This window comes from Porcisia hertigi, chromosome 8 (genome assembly GCF_017918235.1).
Source record: "Porcisia hertigi strain C119 chromosome 8, whole genome shotgun sequence".
Lineage (NCBI taxonomy): Eukaryota > Euglenozoa > Kinetoplastea > Trypanosomatida > Trypanosomatidae > Porcisia > Porcisia hertigi.
Genome location: NC_090567.1, coordinates 92,217 through 111,332, shown reverse-complemented (window position 1 = coordinate 111,332; position 19,116 = coordinate 92,217). Strand labels below are relative to the sequence as shown.

Genomic DNA, 19,116 nt, shown 5'->3' with positions numbered 1-19,116 from the left:
CTGCGTCACCTTTTCTTTCCTCTGCTCCCCAGTCCAGAGTAGCACCACCACCTGTCCCTCCTCTTCTTCCTCTCACCCCCCCGCCAAAAAACGACAACAACAACAACAACAACAACAACAACCAACGCCACCAACTTGCAGCGAGGGAAGAAGACAAAAAGATAAAAAAGAGAATCGTAATAAATTATAGCGGATGCTGCAGGTGGTGGTGGTCGAGGGGAGGAGAGGAGAGGGGGAGGAGGAGGGACAAGAGGGTGAAAATCGAGTTTACCCAAGTAAAAATAAAACAGAAAGAATCACTGAGTTTACAAGAAAAAATGTACAACAGTTTGATGAACACGAGTGTGGGGGGTGGGTGGGGTGGGGTGGGGTGGGCAATCGAAACAGGGGCGTGTGTGGGTGTGGCGATAAGAGAAACAAGCGAAAGTGCACGTGGAAAAAAAAAACACACAAACACAAACACACACGCACAAAAAAAAATCGTTTGGCTTTTGTTGTCCTTTCGAACACGCGATTGTTGGTGTGTTGCTGTACTTCGAAGGGGATGTGTGTAGTGGTAGTGGGCGTGAAGGGGTTCAGTCGAGGGGGCACAGGCCACACACACACACACACACACACACACACACACCGACAGACGGGTTAATGGACGGAAGGGGAAGAGCGCACGAGGAACAACAGCACAGGGGAAAAAAGATGCAAATATAAGAGACGACAGCAGACGAAAGAGGAGGGGGGGGGAGAGGAAAAAAACATGCAGAGATACCGACCCAATTCCGCACAGCAGCAACGAGTTTGCGGTGACCGTGGTGGTGGCCGTGCTGATGGTGTGATTGACGGTTGCGTGTGTGTGTGTGGTGGTGGTGGGAAGGAGGGAGGGTCACAACGTTTTATTGCACGAGAGATGACCAGAGTGGTCTACGGGTGGAAGGACACACACACACACACTCCAACTCACAAACAAAAACAATCGTATTTTGTATGTTTATATATATATATATATATAAACAAGTTGCGCGATAGGATGGTCAAAGGTCGGCGACTGTGTCTGGGTGATACATGAGCGTCTTCACCAAGGATACGTTGTTTCGCTATCCAACAGCTTTTTTGCCCCCCACCAAATGAACAAGTGCGTGTGTGGTTGTATTACACTGATGGAGTGGGTGGGGTGAGTTGGGGTAGAAGCGAGGAAGTGTTGCGTGTATCATATCGGACGAATGTGGCGCGGATTGATGTGCAGCAAAAAAAAAAGAAAAACAGTAGGAGGTGATGATGGTGATGATGGTGGTGGTGGCAGGGGGGGGGGGGAAGGCTGGTAGATGTCACGCACATGACTGACATGGAGGCATATCTGCACGTTCGTGATTGGAGAGGCTCCATACCAAAAATACGTGTGTATATATTTATATATATAATTATATACACACACGGGGGGGGGGGGGGAGGACATCGTTGCGAAGGCCAAGTGGTGTAGAGGGAGCGCGCGCACATACACACACACACACAGAGGGAGAGGGTGGCGCTTACACTTATTGGAAAAACATTTGTCTTCCCTATCCATCTGTCGTTCTTCCCCACGCGCAATCGATGCTCCAATCTCCCCCCCCCTCGCCGCGTGTAAGTGTGTGTGTGTGTGTGTGTGTTGAAAAATTTCTTTTTTTTTCGTCACCTCTACGAGCGACATTTTCGCTATACAAAAACAACAAAACACACAAAAAAAGGGAGGGAGGGAGGGAGGGAGGGAGGAGGAGGGGGATGACGGGCCCTCCCTTCTTCCCATCCCCCAGACACACACACACGTAGAGAGGTACATGGGTGTGGGCAAAGTACAGTGGACGAGTGGGGGGGGGCGGGGGATAAGGAAGGGGTTGGGGATGTGTTTGTGGCGCGGCAAAGAGCCACGATCTGGGTCGGACCTTGACGTCTTTGTTGACCTCTCCCTCCCTCCCTGCCCGCCCCACACTCGAATACGCGCACAGATCGCGCTTCAAAGAAAAAAGATGCACCGGGCCGCGTTTATCAACGGACTTCAGAGAATCCCGGGTGATCATGAGGCAGGCACCCCCCCCCAAAAAAAAGGGAAAGGAGGATCACAAAATACACACATGCATCGACAGACACACACACACGAACATATAAATAAACGGCACTACCACATTGAGGAGGAGAAACAAACAAGAGAGAGAGAGGGAGAGGGGGGGGGAGGGGGTAGTCGAAAAATAAGTGAACGAGACAAAAATAAAAGTAGAAAACGCCAAAAAACGAGTGAGATGCGAATCCGACCGATCGCCCCTCCCTCCTTCCCCCCAACACACACACACACACACACACAGATACACAAAGCGGCACCACACACACACACACACACATAGACACACACACACACACGCGCGCCTCTCCCCCCCTTTTTTTTCTGTTGGTTTTATCCCCCAACACCACAAATATCCCGGGGGGGGGGGAGGGGAGATGCGCCTACAAGTTGGATTCAATACACATCACATCACACGCCCCCTCGCCCATCTCCCCCCCCCCCCCCCCCGCCCATCTCCCTCCGCTCTCCACACACAAAAAGGATCCACCACAGCAGCAAGGAGAAAGGAAGGGGAGGGTGGAGGAGTGGGTAGGGAGGGAGAGAGGGAGAGAGGAGGGAGGGAGGGGAGGGGAGAGGAAGGGGGGGGGGGGCATCAACGACGGAGATCAACATTGTAATCATAATCATGATCGTGATACTATGTCGAGCAAGGCAAGAGGGATACTCGCGCACGCGCACACACATCACTTATATATATAGGTATATATATCATAGATCTTATGGATGGATGCATGAATGTGTGTGTCTTTACAGGGAAGACGGAGGAGGAGAAGGGAGGGAGGGAGGGAAAGGGGGGAAGGGGGGGACAAGAAAGAAGGATCAAAAAAAATACATTGCACTGACATACACATGTGTGCACGTGTATGTTGGGCAGAGTGACAGGGGAAGCGAAGAAGAAAACAACAACAAAAAGAAGAGACGAAGGGGCGCTGCATACGCACAAGTATGCACGTTGGTTCCCCAGTACTCCCCCACCCACCTACTTTACGCACCACCAACCCCCCCCCCCCGCTCCTCCTTCTCCCCTCCTCCCCTCCGCACACACTCACACGGTGGTTTCGTTGTCGTCGTCGTCTTGGTTTCTCTCTCTCCCCCCTCTACTGCATGGCGTACGGGTTGTGTGCAAAGCGCTGAGCAGCAGTGCTGTTGTTCGAGTCGTTTGAGGTCTCTGCGGTTCCTATGTTGTTGTCGTGGGTCTTCTCGTTGGCGTATGAAGACACATACTTTTTCTGGTGCTCCTGCTCTTGTTGCCGCCGTTGATATTGGTGGTTGTAACGTTGGTGTGACACAGGCGTGGTGCGGAGCAGTGTACCGCTTGCGTTCAGCGTCGGTGTTATCTTTTTCGGTGCTGCAAACGGCTGCTGTGTTTGCACTGGAGCCTGGCGCTGCTGGCATCCACCGGGCGTGGGAGAAAGTGGATCACAGTTGGGCTGCTGATGCAGCACATGGGCACGACTGGTGGGCCCAGATGAGGTACCCCCGGTGTTCATGAACGGCGTTGGTGAAATGAAACCATCACCGGCGTCGTAATACTTGGGGCCAGGTGCGGCAGAACTCCGAGTGACGGTGTGTTGCGGATGTTGCTGCTGCGCGGCGGCAGCAGGTATGGGGGATGCTGGTGTCATGTGTGCGGTGTGGTTGGTGTACTCGTTTGCACTCTGCATGGCTGTAGACGGCTGCGCGGCTGCTGCAGGAGGCGCTGTGGCAACACCTGCACCGCCGCCAACAGACGTTGCCGAGGTCGTGGACGGCATCGTCGCGTACTGCGGATACGGAGAGATTTGCCGTTTGTCTGCATATGCGTACGGCGCATTCACGTTAGCCGTGGCACCAGAGCGGCTCGCTTGTGGGTTGGCCTGACGTCGATGGCCGTAGTTGCCGTTCCCGTTGCCGTTGCCTGCGTGTGGTGCGCGCTGCTTCTGATGGGGAGGCGGTGCAGCCGCGTATGCCGATGGCGGAGGGGAGGCGGAGTTGAGGTACTGCTGGGGCTGCTGCGGGTACGGAAGCAGAAATTCACTGACTGCCGCGTGAACACCTCGGCTGCCATGCACCATTGCGTCATCGTAGCTACTGCTGTCCTCGGCGTCACTGCCCACTGCCACACCTCTCGAAGCCTTTCTACTTGTCGTGGCCGGTCCACAGTTATAGTTGTTGGTGTGTGACTGCATCATCGTCTGAGCCGGATACTTTGCGTCCTGCTGTTGCTGGGGGATGGGGTGGATGTTGTGATACGGATTTGGAGCTGGGGAAGAGGCCCCCGCCGCTGTCGTATAGGCGGCCGTGCCGCTCACGATTGCCTGCTGCAGGGGTGCTGTCTGGAACTGTTGCGGTGGGTACGGTGCCGTCTGGTGGTGAGGGTAGGGCTTGGCAGCACTGCCATCGGCACCGGTCATCATCACAGATGACGGCTGTGGTGCCGCTACTACCGAGGTCGGCGAGAGGCCAGCGGTGCCGCTCATGGGGTACCCCCCCGACGGTTGCGGCAGGTAGCCTTGCGCATCTCGCCCAACGCCGCTGCCGGTGGACGGCGGACACACAGAACCACTGTTCCCGAGTATGGAGGTGCCAGCCCCTCCCCCTGAGGCTATCTTCGCCGTCCCTGCCGACATGGGTAGTGGAATCCCCACGCGATTGAAGCTGCTGGCCCCCCCACCTCCGACGGCGGTGTTGTTGTTGTTGTTGTTGTTGGCGGCTGTGGTGGTGGTGACTGCAGCGTCAGAGCCGAGGTTGTGTCCACTGCTTACCCCATCATAGTTGGTGTTGCGGTGTCCCCGCTCCTGGGGGCATACATGCTGCTGTGGAGCAGGTGATAGCATCGGCCCGTAGCTCTGGCTCGCGACAGCTCCTTGCCCGGCTGTGGTGCTCTTCTCCATAATCGCTGACGAGGTGTGTGTATGCGGCCAATGATGCGGGTGTGGCTGGTGCTGCTGCTGCTGCTGCTGAGGTGTCGGCGGTGGGGAGGGATAAGAGCTGTTGTGAGGAGGGACGGCGTTGCCGTGGAGTTCTGCGGCGTGCATGGCGCGTGTCGCCGTTTGCGAGGGGGGACTGTAGGACGCCTGTGGGGGGGTTGGGCGGTTGTGGGGTGTGGCCCGCGAGGCTGACGGCGCCACAGAGGCAGCCGACGCGTCAGAGAATGGATGATTGCCTCCAGCAAATGCAGGCGAGGGCGCGGCTGTTCCGGGCGTCACCGGAGTGGCTTGCTGGTGTTGCCGCTGCGTTGGTGAAGCCCCGGATCCACTGGCTGCCATCCGGGTGTGTGGAGCGTAGCGAGTAGAGTTTGTATTCATAGCGGCGCTAGCTTGGATCGACTGCGGCGGTGGAGCAGCCGGGCCAGCGTTGGACAGAGGCATCGTCATTATTTGCTGCGGATACTGTTGGCTGGGGTGGTGATGGTGGTGGTATGAGGCTGACACCAGCTCTGGTTGCAGCACGTTGGCGCTTGCCACACCGGTTGCCCTAACACGCTGCGTTTTTGAATACCCCTGATGGGACACGTGCGACAGCTGCTGCTGCTGTTGTTGCTGCTGTTGTTGTTGTTGTTGCTGGTAGGGCCTGGTGTCATACGACGCGTACTGCTGTTGGACCTGCTGTTGTTGCCGTGTGTGACGAGGAGGGAGTTCATGCGGTCCTGTCGGCGACGACGTAGAGCGCAGGCTTGCCTGCCCGCTCACTGTGTTCATGTAAACATTGGGTGGATGGAGATGCGTCTGCGGGGGCGGAGATCCCACGAGCTGCTGTTGCTGGCAGTTATAGTGGTGGTGGTTGGGCTGCTGCTGCTGCTGCTGCTTTACAGGGTAGCCATGAAATAGTTGCTCGCACCCCGCGTTGTCCCCTCTGTCGGGGAGAAGCGGCGACAGTGGCGATGACGTGGGCGGCGGCGGCGGGGGCAGGGGAGGGGGCGGGTGAGGGGGCATGTCTGAAGCGCTATGGCCTACTGATTGTGACGATGCCGCAGGATACCAATTCGCACAACTGCCAGCACTGCAGTTGTTTGTGGTTTGGCCATTCTTTGCGGAGGATGATGGCGCTTGCCTGTATTCCATCTGGTGGTGTTGATGCTGCGGTCCATGATATCGGCTCTGCGGAGCACCTTTGTAGCTCAAGGGCATTGGGCCGGGGTCGCTGGTGCGAAAATTCGTGTGCTGCTGCTGCTGCTGCTGCTGCGGCGGCGGCGGCACGGGGTTCGCAGAGCCGAGGGGAAAGGCCGCCGACGAGAGGTATTGAGCTGCGTGAAACTCGGGGTGTTGCTGTTGCGCATAGGGCGGGTACGCGTAGGCAGCAGGGGGCGGCGGCGAAGGTGAGGACATCTTTCCAGAGCAGAGCTTGTGGTGCTGCTGACGTGGCTGTGGTCCTGGGGACACGTAGGGTAACTCTGCCCCGTTGCTTCGCCGCTCTCCACGTTTTTGACGGAACCGGGCCTCTTCGGCGGTCATGTACGACGCTGCAGCGGGTGCACTGGTCGACTGATGGTGGTGGTGGTGCTGTGCAGCGATAGGGGCCGGGGTGGTGAGCTGCGGCTCATGGGAGGCAGCGCCTCTGCTGCTGGAGTGATTCGCAGCGTTGTGGCGATACGGATGGGTGCGAGGGTTGGCGGGGGATGCGCCTGTTGTTCCGGCTGCAGCTCCCCCAACGACCACAGACCAGGGCGGCAGTGACGTTGCTGCAGGGTTTGCATGGGACGGGCCACCGCGTCTTGCTGCAGCCGCACCCGATTTCCCTGTTAGCGGTGCCTCGGATTCATTGGGCTTTCCAGACGCTACTGCAACAGACGACGACGACGACGGCGACGCGGCTGCGCGCGTGCCTGAGACGTGTCGACCCGCGACGCCTGGCGTGTTGTTGGTGAGGGTGAGGGTCGTTGTCGACGTTATGACAGTGGATGTAGTGTTCGGTGACGTCAGGGGCGATGAGTTCTGGCTAACGCCAGTGCGGGATGCGCTGTTAGTCTGAGCTGCCGTGCGTGTGCTTCTCTTCGCATCGCTCGAGTTGTTATTGAAGCGAACCGCGCTTGCAATGGGAGAGCTGGCGGCACCCGTGTCCGCCCAGACCGTACCGCGCTCACTGTCACTTCCTACACTGTGGGGTGGTGATCCCGGGTGCTGTTGCTCCTCCTGTGGCTGCTTCGCGCTCGCATCTTCGTTGGTGACGTTCAGCGGCGCGACAGGGCGTGTGTCGAGTTCGCTGCTTCCATCACCCTCGATGTCCTCCATCTTGCCGACGGGGCTGCGGGTTCTCGGTGATGCGCTGTGGCGGTTACGAGCGCTGCCGTTGCTACCGCTTCCATCGGTCGAGCGCCGACGTTCTTGGGCGTTGTCGACGCACATGTTCTTCGACGAGGTCCCGAGTGCGGGCGGGGTTCCGGCGTCACTGCCGGCACCCGCTTGAGGTCGTTGATGACCGTTCCCGGCACTCAACGGCCCACTCACATTGCCCAGTGTGAGGCTGCAGGAGGTGTGGCTGTCGTTGTTGTGATGGTGCGCGTTGGTGCTAGTCGTGCTGTGACGCTTGTTTCGCTTCTCCTTTGCGAATTTGGGAATCAAACCATAAAAGTATTGTTGACCGTCTTGCTCGAAGCCCCATATGTGGTAGCGGCCCTCCTGCACGATGTTGCCCTCGCTGTCACGCAGCCACCCCGGGTCAGCGCGGTTGCGCATCGTGGCACTCTGCAGGCGACGCTTGATCCAGCACAACAGAATGTCCTCGAGATGGATGTCTTGCTGATCCTCGTCATCCTCAAGACGAAGGCCGCCATTGCCGCGCACGCTGGTGACTACAGCACCGTTGCCGGCCTCTCCGCTCTGGGCAGCCGGCTTCCCTGCAGTGACATCAGCTGGGTTGTCGCTGGTTCGTTGCCCCGGCTCACTGTCATTTGCTTCAACGGCCGCCGCCGCCGCCTCCTCTGTCTTCTTCTGCGCCTGCGATTGCAGCTTGCGCGCGCGCCGCTGGAGCACCTGTTGGTGGTGGAAGTACTCAAAGTGCTCCCAGCGGCCCTTGTGGATGTTATAGATGACCATGTCGCTGTCCACGAAGGAGTCAGGGGGATATATGTACTGGTGCGACGGATACTTGCCGTCGCCGCTGCTGCTGCTGCTGCTGCTGCCAGTGGTGGTGGACGCAGCAAACTCCGCTTCGTCGAGCATGTTGGCGTCGACACCGTCGTCGGGACTCTGCATGTTGCGTTTGTAGTGCTCCAACGAGGGTCCTCGTGCCTTTCCAGAGGGGTGCACCACTGTGTAAACAAGATACGGCGGTACCGCTGCTGCTGCTGCATCGCCCTCCGCCGTCTCCTCCCCCCTCTCCCCCTTTCCCAAACTGGCATGCGAGTGAGGCTTTTCTTTGCCGCCCGCCGACGTGCGGGACTGACGCCGAAGCTTCAGTCGTTGCTGATGATCGGAGATGAGCTGGTCGAGGTTGCGCGGCGGCGGCAGCACTTGGAGCTCATCTGCCCCTGTCACACGGTTGTACAAGAGGTGCAGCCGGACAGCGCCCCCGTAGTCGTAGGTGGACAGCTCCAGCGGCTTCATAAAGAGAGACGTTGACACCGGTGCAGTGGACTCGGAGATCAGACGAAAAAAAGATTCCTGCGCTTCGCAGCGGACGCGGGCGAGTGTCTGGTTGCCGCGGATTGTAAACTGTGTGTAGAACTCCATCTCGCTCCGTGGGAAGAGCAGTGGTTTCTGTGGAATTGCTTGCGAGGACCGGGTTGGAATGAGGTGCGAGACGGGCAGGTGGTTGGCCAGCGGCTGGTCCGTCTCCTTTGCGTCTTGCCCCACGCCGTGCCCAACAGGAAGCGAGGACCCGCCTTGCGACGCCGTGGCGGCACCGCCGCTGTCACCGGCCTCTATCGCTTCGGCCTTCTTGGCCTCTGCCTCTGCCTGCTCGACACGTGCACGCGATGCCCGCTCGAGGAATGGCAGGATATCCGAAAAGCCGTAGATGTAACGCTGCAGGTCATTCTCCGTGCCCTTAATCATGTCGCGCAGTCCGGGGTAGCCAAGCTCTACCTCCGCCGCCGCCGCCCGCATGCGGAAGCGCATCTCGCGCGAGATCTGCAGCAGCGGGATATTCGACAGCAATCCCAGTGTCCAGAAGGGGCGCGTCAGCGTCTCTGGTAGGCCGGCGTCCAGGCAGACGTTTCGGTACACCTGGAAGCCAAGCAGGTATGCACGACTGAGAATTTTGTCGCCGACATTTGCGTCAATGAAGCCACCACCAGACATGATCGGTGGTTTTACTGGAAGGGACTCAACGTAGGCGTCTTCCTCGTGTTCGTCTTCATAGCCGCGCAACCATGGCGTGCCGCGGCAGCTCGACTCCGTGTAGCCATGGCAGCCGACCACGCGAACAGGACAAATAGGGAGAATATACGGGGCGGCCGTGACGAGTTCCAGTTGCTGTACCTCACGCAATCGTTTATCCCTCGCCGATGCGGGCGTCGTCCCAGTAGCGGATGCCCGAGTCGTGCTGACGCAGCCTGCCAACGCTGACGCGTTCTTGCAGTGGCGGCGGCGGCGTGCGTCGTCGTCGTCGTCGTCACTGGAGGATGCAGACTTTCCGTCAGGGCGCGCCAGCGGGGCATCACCACCCAAAAGGGCGGCGGTGCTCTGAGGCTTTGGTTGCAGCTGAGGCATCCCCGCTGAATCACCAGAGGGGGATGACAGCGCTGCGTCCTTCTCTTCGTTCTCGCCCTCCTCGGTGCTCCGCGACAGCGCGACGGTGCCCACAGGGAGGGTGTCCAACGCGTTTTGAAAAGACGCGGTGGCGCTTGCATGGCTAGGGCTCGTATCATTGACCCGTCCGGGCTTGATCCCGTAGACCCCGTGGCCTTGTTCGCCCTCCTCGTTGCCAAAGGCGCAGACGGTGTGGTAGAAGAATGAGGTTTGTCGGTTCGTGTTGCAGAGCAACCCGTCGTCGTCGTCGTCACCGTCGTCGCCGTCCGGCCTCGAGGTGGAGGCTGCGTCATGCCGCTCTGCGATGGGGCTTGTGAGGAAAGCGGCGGCTGCTGCTGCTGTCCTGGCAGTCGCTTCAGCGGCGGTGCTGGTGACAGTGGGTGTCGTATTCAAGGGGGATCCACATGCTTCGCCGCTTTTCGAGCGACTCTCATGCGTTTCTGGTTGCTTTGCTGCCCCGCGCTCGTGCTGCTGTTGCTGTTGCTTCAGGAGATCCTCTCTCTGCTTCTTCTTCTTCACGCTTAGACGTGGGTCGACATAGGCGGTGTTGTAGGCGAACATGTACAAGACACCCTCTTCTTCGACCAGGTGGATGCGTCCATCTTTGTACTTGGGATCGTCTTCAAAGCGGTAGTGGTGTGTCGTCGGCACGTGCAGCGGCGAGGGTGACAACGGGACGCTGCCTCGATCGCCGCTACCAGGGAATTTGGCATCACCCGGGACATTGAGCGAGCGAGTGGGCGAGTAGAGGTCACTGCTCCTTTCTTCGGCATCCGTCACAGCCACAGAGGGCGATGTCAAGGCAACGAGGTCGGAGGTACCACCGGATTGCATTTCTGCTGTCTGCACCGTGCGACTGCGCGTTGATTGATGTTTCGCGAAGTACGCCGCGCGCGCTGCCTCCTCCTCTTCACGACTCATGCGAACAATAATCACCTGAGGCACCGGGCGCAGAAACAGTGGCGGTGGCGGTACCTTGGCTGCTTCTTCGGCCTCTTCCTTTGTAATGCGTGGCTGTGATGGGTCTATCGGAGGCTTGGGGGACGTGCCGGCGGCCGGCGGTGATGCGTCATCTTGCTTGCACTGGCGTCGGTAGGAGCGCACGACGTTCCGCGCATCCTTCCAGCGCTGCTCCGCTGCATATAGATTACACATCTCTTTGTTCGTGTCAACTAGGAAGCCTTCGTTCGGCTCCACGACGAGCGCGTTGTACAGCGCCTCCGGACTGCGGGCAAAGAAGCGATTCACGATGTCGCGCTCCTCGGCAGCGAACTCCGCGGCTGCGGCTACCGCATCAGCCGCAGCGCTGCCACCAGCCGTTGCCCCTGTGGAGGCGCTATGCGTCTCATCATTCGACAGGAGCTGCCCAGACGAGCTCGACAACGTCATCGACGAAGGAAAGCAGCACAGTCCACTTTCTCTTTTAGCTGAGTTCAAGCCGTTGTGCTCATTGAGAGCGCTCAGCTTGTTTTCCTGTACGAGCTTCTTGGCGGCCTCGTGGACGCGCCAGTGTGCGGCTGGGTTTGGCCGTTGCAGCTCCCCGCATACCTCTTCGTCACCATCGGGTAACGGGCACATAGACTCGTTGGGCGACACGCAGTTGGTGTCGTCCTTGAAGAATTGGTTGTAGTTGCTCACGTCAATCGTGTCGACTGCAATCCACTTCTGATCGGGGTCACAGTCATCGTCAGGCGGCTGGCCATGGCGAAGGTAGGGCTGGGGCTTCCAGCGGTTCGCCGGCGGCGATGGCGTCGCCTCCCCCTTCCCTGACTTTTTCGTCTCCCACTGTTCCAGTGCGCGGTGTCGGTACTTGCGCAGGAGCTCGGGTGAGATGAGTGAGAAGTTGTACTTGGCAGATTGCATGTCGCGGCCTGCGTAGAGTTGCCGGAAGGCCAGCGAGTCCACCGAAGGGAAAAAGTGAGCGGTGAGGGGGAGGATCGCCATGGCGTGGTTGCCACTTTGAGCGAAGTGGAAGGCGCCGGGGTACTCATGGCTCTCGCGGCTGGGAAGGACACCCATTGTTTTGATGATGCTTCAGACAGACAGGCACACACACACACCAGCAGAAAAAAACGAAATGGATGTGGGGAGCACGGGTGGATAGAGGACACGACAAAGAGAGGTTCCCCTGTCTGTACGTGTGTGTGTGTGTGTATGTGTGTTCAGGTCGATTCGAGGGATGCGAGCTCTGGAAAAAAAAGAAAAAAACGAGCTAATGAAAAAAATCCGTGGAACACGTTACGCTCCCTCTTTCTCCTTCTTACTACCCACACCCTTCTCAACACATAAAAATGCCGACTCGATCTCTTTCTCTCTTGAATGCTACGATCACACACACACACACACACCAGCAGAAAAAAAAAGGGAGGGGTTCGGTGAGGGTAGTGTCACACCGAAGAAGGATGAGCCGCGAATTCACAAACACACACACACAAACACACACACACACACACACAAAGGGGTGTGATGTGGTGTGCGCTATGAAGGAGGGAACTTCTGTGAAGACAAAAGAAGAGTATAAATATAAATATATATGTATATGTATGTATATGTATGTATTCCCTTTGAAAGGCAAATACTGTTTTTTTTTTCGTTCTGTTTCCTCCTCCTCCTCCTCCGCTCGCGCGTGCGTGCGTGTGTGTGCGTGCGCTCGCGGAGAGATTTTTTTCACTTTTTTTATATGAGGAGAAACAGCTCGCCAGCAACAACAACAACAAAGTAGAAGACACACACACACGACACAAAACAAAGAGACTACATGTATCCACAAATATGTGTGGTATATATATATATATATGTATATATATGCGTGTGTGTATGTGTATAGAGCACCACCATCACGATAGCGAAAAGAGCGAGAGAGCGAGAGAGAGAGGGAGATCAGATTTCTTCAGTTTTGCGCGTGAGGAAGAGGTCTGTTGATGTATCCGCTGGCGTTACTGCCGCGTGTGCGCATCCCCAGCTGTAAGCGTGCACTCGCTTTGCATTCTTTTTTTTTTTTGTTGTTTGTAATGATATGGCTTGATGGGACCCAAGAGCCTCACCGCCCTTCTCTTCCTCCTCCCCCCTTTTCCTCTAGTCTTTGTTGTTTGATGTGTTTTGCTGTGTTTTCTCTTTTTTTTTTGTGTGTGTGTGTGCGTGCGTGCGTGCGATTGTTCGCTTCCCTTGTCCCACGATAGCAGAGGTTTTACACAAAAATAAAAAAGAGGCACACGCACACGCGTATATATATATATATATATATATGTATTCACTAGTGTGTATGGCGTGCGTGGAGTGGTTGTACAAAACAACAGCAACCACCACCACATAACAACCACTATGGTCTTCACGAGCGAATAGAGGAAGGGAAGGGAAGGGAGGAGGGGGGGGGCAGCATTGATCTGCTTTGTTCTCCCGTTTCCAAAGAGAGAGAGAGAGTGTGTGTGTGTGGTTTATGTGCACATGCAAAATGCTGCTCTACTTCAACCGGGAGCTAAAAAAAAAGATAAAATAGACAGTCGTAATGACACACCCACCACACCCCGTTGCTGTGGCTGCAGCCATAACAGAGTAAGGGGATCCATCATATGTGTTTACCCACCTCCGTCACGCCGAGATAATAGAGCGTGTGTGAGGGGAGGGGAGGGGGGGGAGGGAGGGAGGGATAAAAGAAAAAAATAATGACAAAGCCAGAGCGAATACTGCAGTGACCACCGCCTGCCACTCTTCCTCCTCGGCAAGCAGCCACTGGGCGCTAAATATAAAACAGGCACACACACACACACACATATATATATAGGTGGGGTGGGGGGGGGGCTCGTGATGCACAATCACATGCGTAGCTTAGTGACGACCGCAAAGCGGGTTCGTTGGTTGCGACCGCCCGCTTTGGCTGCGCGGATAAAAAACATCGCTCCCTACGTCATCGTCGTCGTCGATGATGTTATCGGGGTTGACTTTCTTCATTTCGAAAAATTTTCTACGACGGTGCTGCTCTGATTCCCTAAAGTGGCACTTCACTGCCATGCGAATTACAAACAGAATGAAGAGAACGCCAAGAAAAATAAGGATGAACCCCACCCACCAGTACTGCGCGAAGAAGCCCACATCTACCTTGTACGTCTGTCGCACGTACGGGGTTGGAGCGGGTGTCTCCGCGGCAACTCGGGGGACTAGCGACGCGCCCCTAAGCGCCTCTAACAGCGTCGTGGCGACCAAAAGCGCGGCGATGAGTCGTTTTGCTTGCTGCACTGCACCGCATCGTAGACTGATCGCCATGACTCTCACCAAGGTCAAGTGTGAAGAAGTGTGTGTGTGTGTGTGTGTATGCGTAATGCCCAAGAGAATGAGTGGAGGGCGAGAGCGCGAGAAAAAGTCTCGTACGTGTGTCTGTGTGGAGGGGAAGGAGGGGAGGGGGTGCTGTGGTTTTTTTTTTGTGCGCACGAAGGAACAGCGGCTGCAGTGATTAGACACACACACAACACGCGTCGCCGCCAAGCTTGCGAGCTCACAGAGCGGATATATGTAGATCCATGTATATCGAAGGAGGTTAAACGGAGCGGGTCGGCCAGGGTGACGGGGGTGGAGTCGATGATCAAGCAACAGAGCACACACACACACACACACACACACACCGGCACACAATCCAATGAGCGGTGAAAAGGAAAAAAAATGACTCACAAGGTGTATCGCTTGTGATGGGTGGTTGTGTGTCTTGAGAGAGAGAGAGAGAGAAGGGGGGATGGTGCGAGGCGAGGGAACGCCAGGGGGCGAGCCGCATTTTGCGCTTGTGTTCAGTTTTCTTCGTTTTTCCTCATCCTCTCTTGGGAATATTATGCCATGGGGGACAAGAGAGATCAACGGAGACCTTGTGGAGTCACTGGACGTACTCCCTCTCCCTCTCTCTCCCTCTCCCTCTCCCCCCCCTTGTGAGGTTTGGTGTGTGGCCTATGCAAGACGAAGAGGCAGACGAGTTCATGAGCATTGGCGGAGGGGGGGGGCCATCCTCTCTTGCGAGCTTAAAAAAAAATCTTCGTTTTTTTTTTCCACTCATGTGATGGTCGCGTTGGCTTTGAAGAGTGATACGGTAAATGCATTTGAAAATCACAGCACGTACACACACACACACGTACGCACACACACACACACACACAGATACGCAGGTGGGCGGAGGGGTGGCAAGGGAGGGAGAGGGGCAAGCCATTACAATCAAAACAAAATGTATATTTATTTATATATACATATATATAGATAGATACGTACAGACGAGAGGAGGAGGGAGGGAGGGAGGGGGGGGGGGGGCGTAGTCCAGATGGGTAGGGATGGCAGAAGTGGGGACGGACTGGGAGAGGAGGGGAAAGAGATGAAAAATGCGTAAGTAGGCAAGAAGGAATCAAAAGAAAATATTGATGACACACACACACACACACACACACACAAACACACACACACACACACACAGATAGACTACCCTTCCCACACACTCAGCCGACGGCAAGCAGAGACAGAGCGTGGCGTACTTCATTAGCCTTTGGCGGGACAAAAATGTAAAATCATACACACACACACATATATACAGGCACACATACACGTGTTATGTTTTCATGTATTTGGTGGATGTGCGCTCATCTGTACGCAGGTCCCCCCCACCGATATATATACAATATAGACACGTGTGCAGTTGTTGGGCATGCAGACACATCAGACAAACTGAAGACTATTGAATGCAAAAAAAAAACAAAAATATCAGAAAAGGAGGGAGGGAGGCAGAATGCCCTAAGCGTTGTGAAGAGCATAGCCCCCCGCCTTCTTCTTGTCGGTAATGACGCTTCTCTGTGTGCCCCCCCCCCTCCCTCCCCCTCCCCCTCCCTCCCGGCCTACGGTCACAACGGCGATCTCTCTCTCTTCGCGTGTGCGTGCCGAGATAAATATGTGTATGTTCGCTTGCACTTCGAGAGCGCGCCGGTGAGGGGGCAAGTGGGGGGGGGGGGCTGTCACAGAGCACGAGGAGTAAGTAGAGAGCAGACAAAATACAGATGAGAAAACATCGCAAGAGGAGAGGTTCTGTTCGATTGTGCAGATCGGGGCTGAAGGGATAGAGATGGAGGGAGAGAGGGGGGGGGAGGGGGGGAGCCCTCCATCTCCCCCCCCCCCCCCTCCCAACACACACACACACACACACACACACGAGACAGAAAGAAAGACTACTTCTTGCACATCCGAATTCTTTTCTTTTTCTGTCGGTTGGGGGATCTGAAAAAACATTATCTTCATCGTGTGCTTATTGAAGGAAGAGGACAGACAAGAGGCCAAGAAAAAAAAAAGAATGAGGACCGCCACCAAATTTTTTTTTTCTCTCTCTCTCCTGTTTAAAAAAAAAAAAACATCAAAAAAAAGTCGAAGGGGGATATCGACAGCGCAGCACACACGGACAGAGACACAGAGACAGACACTAACATATACATACATATATATATATACACACACACCCGGTACGATTTTCTTTCCATTGCTTTGTCGCTTTTTTTTTTTTGTGTGCGTGTGCGTGTGTGTCGGTGGAAGTACTCACTGTTGGTGTGCTGTAAATCGTATCGCTTTTTTTTCGTTTGGCTTCCGTATTAGCACGATGATAAACAGTGAAAACAACAACAACAACAACGAAGACAACAAACCCTTGGAAAAAAAAACAACAACACAACGACAGCAACGAGAGAAGGGATCGGTGTGCGAGAGACGGCAAGGAGGGAGGGAAAGAGAATCAGCAGTGTATGTGCTTTAGGACAGCTGAATGCAATGACAGGGTGGAGGAGGCGATAAACGGGGAGTGAGAGGGGAGTTTGCTGGCGGCAGTCAAGCAAACAACACAAGAAAAGCGGTGCACTGCTCATTTGCACTACACACACTTACACACACACACACATACACGCATGCCACGGAAAAAAAAAGAGAGAAGGGGTGGGGTGGGGGGGGGCGGAGGCTAACAGGGTGACCATTTTTGTACTACTTGAGGGACCACTCATCAGTGGAGCGGCCTCTACGCCTCGTATCTTTTCTCAACGTGAAAGTGTGCGACGATACAGTAGACGAGGGTGAAGGGAAACAGAGAGAGAGAGGGAGAGAGAGAGACCCGGCATCAGGGGAGGATACGGGTACTTCCCACTGAGACACGGTTGTGACGCCTCAGCGTTGCCCTCGACGAGGCTTGGACTGCTTGTAGGGCATATGTGTCCGTTGCATCACTCTCGCTGGCGCCTGTCGTTGTACAACCCTCAAACACACTTCGTTGTCTCCATCATCGAACGCGGCCTCGGCGTCACCGCCACCGAAGCCGTCGGAGAACAAACATCAGACACATCGATCTCGGCATCCGCCTCGTATTCGAACCCAACGTCCAGCATCGACAGGTGCCGCTGAGGTACACTTGTAGGACAGAAGCGAACGTAGCCTGCCAGAGCGTGCGGCATTAGTTTGGTGTTAGCGGACACCAGCATTTTTTCTCCCGCTTCTTCTAGTTTGGCTGTGACGATCTCTTCACTGTCGGACAGCGTTGCAGACGACGACTCAGAGGGCTGAGACATCGAGTGTTCGGACGACGACAGGAACCAGAGTGCCGTACCGCCGAAGCGAGCGGATGCGTCAGCGGCGGTTTCTCCGCCGCAACCTCGGCGGCCACGGCCGCAGTCCTTTCGATGAGAGTGCTCGTTGTGACGGCGACGTCGACGACAAAGGCTTCCCGTTGCTGAGAACGTTGCACGGGTGGCGCACGGGATCAAAGACGAGGCCGAAGAGGGCTGCACCGACTTTGTTAGCTGCACCTGTTCGGTTGGCAGTAGATCCTTCAATGTTACGTCGTTGGTTTCTTCAGAGGCGGTGCTACGCAAGAGGCTGGGCAGCCCCATCTTCGTGTCTGCGTTGCTGCACGTCTCAGCACGGCGAAGCCGGAACTCCAGTGGCGATGATTTGCCGAGGGCGGACACCACCGCAGCGTGCGGGGTTTCGGTGCCTCTCTCCTGGATGATGTCGTCATCATCCAGGTCGCTCTCTACACGGCTCTGGATTTTCATGAGACGGTACGCCTTCAGATCCGTTATGTGGAGGAGGTTGCCCCGCTCAGTTGCTGGGATATTTTCAAAAGTCTGCAGACTCCGCATCGAGAACACGTCACTCTTCGCGTCCGTTTTCGCATCGGATACTGCACGGATGTTCGTTGCTCCCAGGAAAACGGAGAAGGGGGAAGGCGACTTGCTTTGCGTTTGAGTGCGTCTTATTGAACGTCGGTGGTGCGCCACGGCGAGCAGCATCACAGAGGCGGCGGCGATGTAGAGCAAAAAAACGATGCAGTAAGAGAGGGCGGCAAGGGGGGCGGTGAGGGGCGGCACACCGTTGCGTACTTCGATCTGCTGACGGGGGGCTTGGGGGGCATTGTCCGAACCGCGCGGCAGTGGCATTTCGTGTTCACAGATCGGAAGGGAGCAGCGGGGCGACAGGAGGGGGGGGGGGAGGAGGAGAGAGGAGAGAGGGCAAAGGGCTCGGCGCCAATATATATATATATACAAATATTGTTACAGATGCAGAAAATGTGGAGGAAAATGAGCTCGGTCTTGCTTTCACAGGAACGTGTGTGTGTGTGTGTGTGTGTGTGCGTGTGCGTGTGCACCCTCCGCCCCCTCTTCACTTACTTTTAATAGAGATATGTGTGCCGTGATGACGTGGGCGGGCTATCTTGTGAGGGGCGCCACCACAAAAAAAAAAGAGGAGGAGTTCGAGATGTGAAAGTAGGCGCGTACTTCAAAATAAAAATGTTAAAATATACTTTTACCCATTCTCCCTCTTCCTTTTTTTTGGTTTTGACGTTGTTGCGTACACAGAGAGTGTTCGGTGCGTGCGGTATGCGTGAACAACACGTTATCCGTAGCTCCAAATCTGTATCTATGTACGTACTTGTTAGTGTGCGTGTGTGTGTTGTTGATGATGCGAGAATTCGCCTTGGTGTACACAAACCGAGAGCACTAGGAGAGCTTAGGTATTGCAGTATCCGAGAGTGGGAAGGGGGAATGGGGTGGGGGAGGGGAGAAGAGTGGACTACGCGAGCCATGAGCTGTTTTTATATCACTCGTCACACGCGTGCGGATTTATAACGCCCGCTCGGGCGCCACGCTGCCTGACATCTCTGCATCTTGTGGTTCTGACACACATACACACACACACACAGCGTACCCACATCAATGGAGAAAGAGATGAGTCACTACTTGACCCTCCCCCCCTCCCCCCTCCTCCTCTTTTTCTTTGCCGTCACAGATATATCCCCCTCAGACAGCGAGGATGTGCATTGCTTTAAACGAGGGAGCGGTGATCTCGGCCCGGGACGAGGGGGAA

General features: G+C 55.9%; 2 protein-coding genes across 2 annotated transcripts; both read right to left on the bottom strand.

The window, feature by feature from the left end:
- Window positions 1-3,186: 3,186 nt before the first annotated feature.
- JKF63_07884 (uncharacterized protein) lies at window positions 3,187-11,778 on the bottom strand (the record flags this gene model as incomplete). Its single annotated transcript, XM_067903812.1, has 1 exon — window positions 3,187-11,778. One exon carries the CDS (start codon window positions 11,776-11,778, stop codon window positions 3,187-3,189), a length of 8,592 nt encoding a protein of 2,863 aa, XP_067759284.1.
- Window positions 11,779-13,584: 1,806 nt separating this feature from the next.
- JKF63_07883 (uncharacterized protein) lies at window positions 13,585-14,019 on the bottom strand (the record flags this gene model as incomplete). Its single annotated transcript, XM_067903811.1, has 1 exon — window positions 13,585-14,019. The coding sequence occupies one exon, from the start codon at window positions 14,017-14,019 to the stop codon at window positions 13,585-13,587; it is 435 nt and encodes a 144-aa protein (XP_067759283.1).
- Between the last annotated feature and the right edge of the window lie 5,097 nt (window positions 14,020-19,116).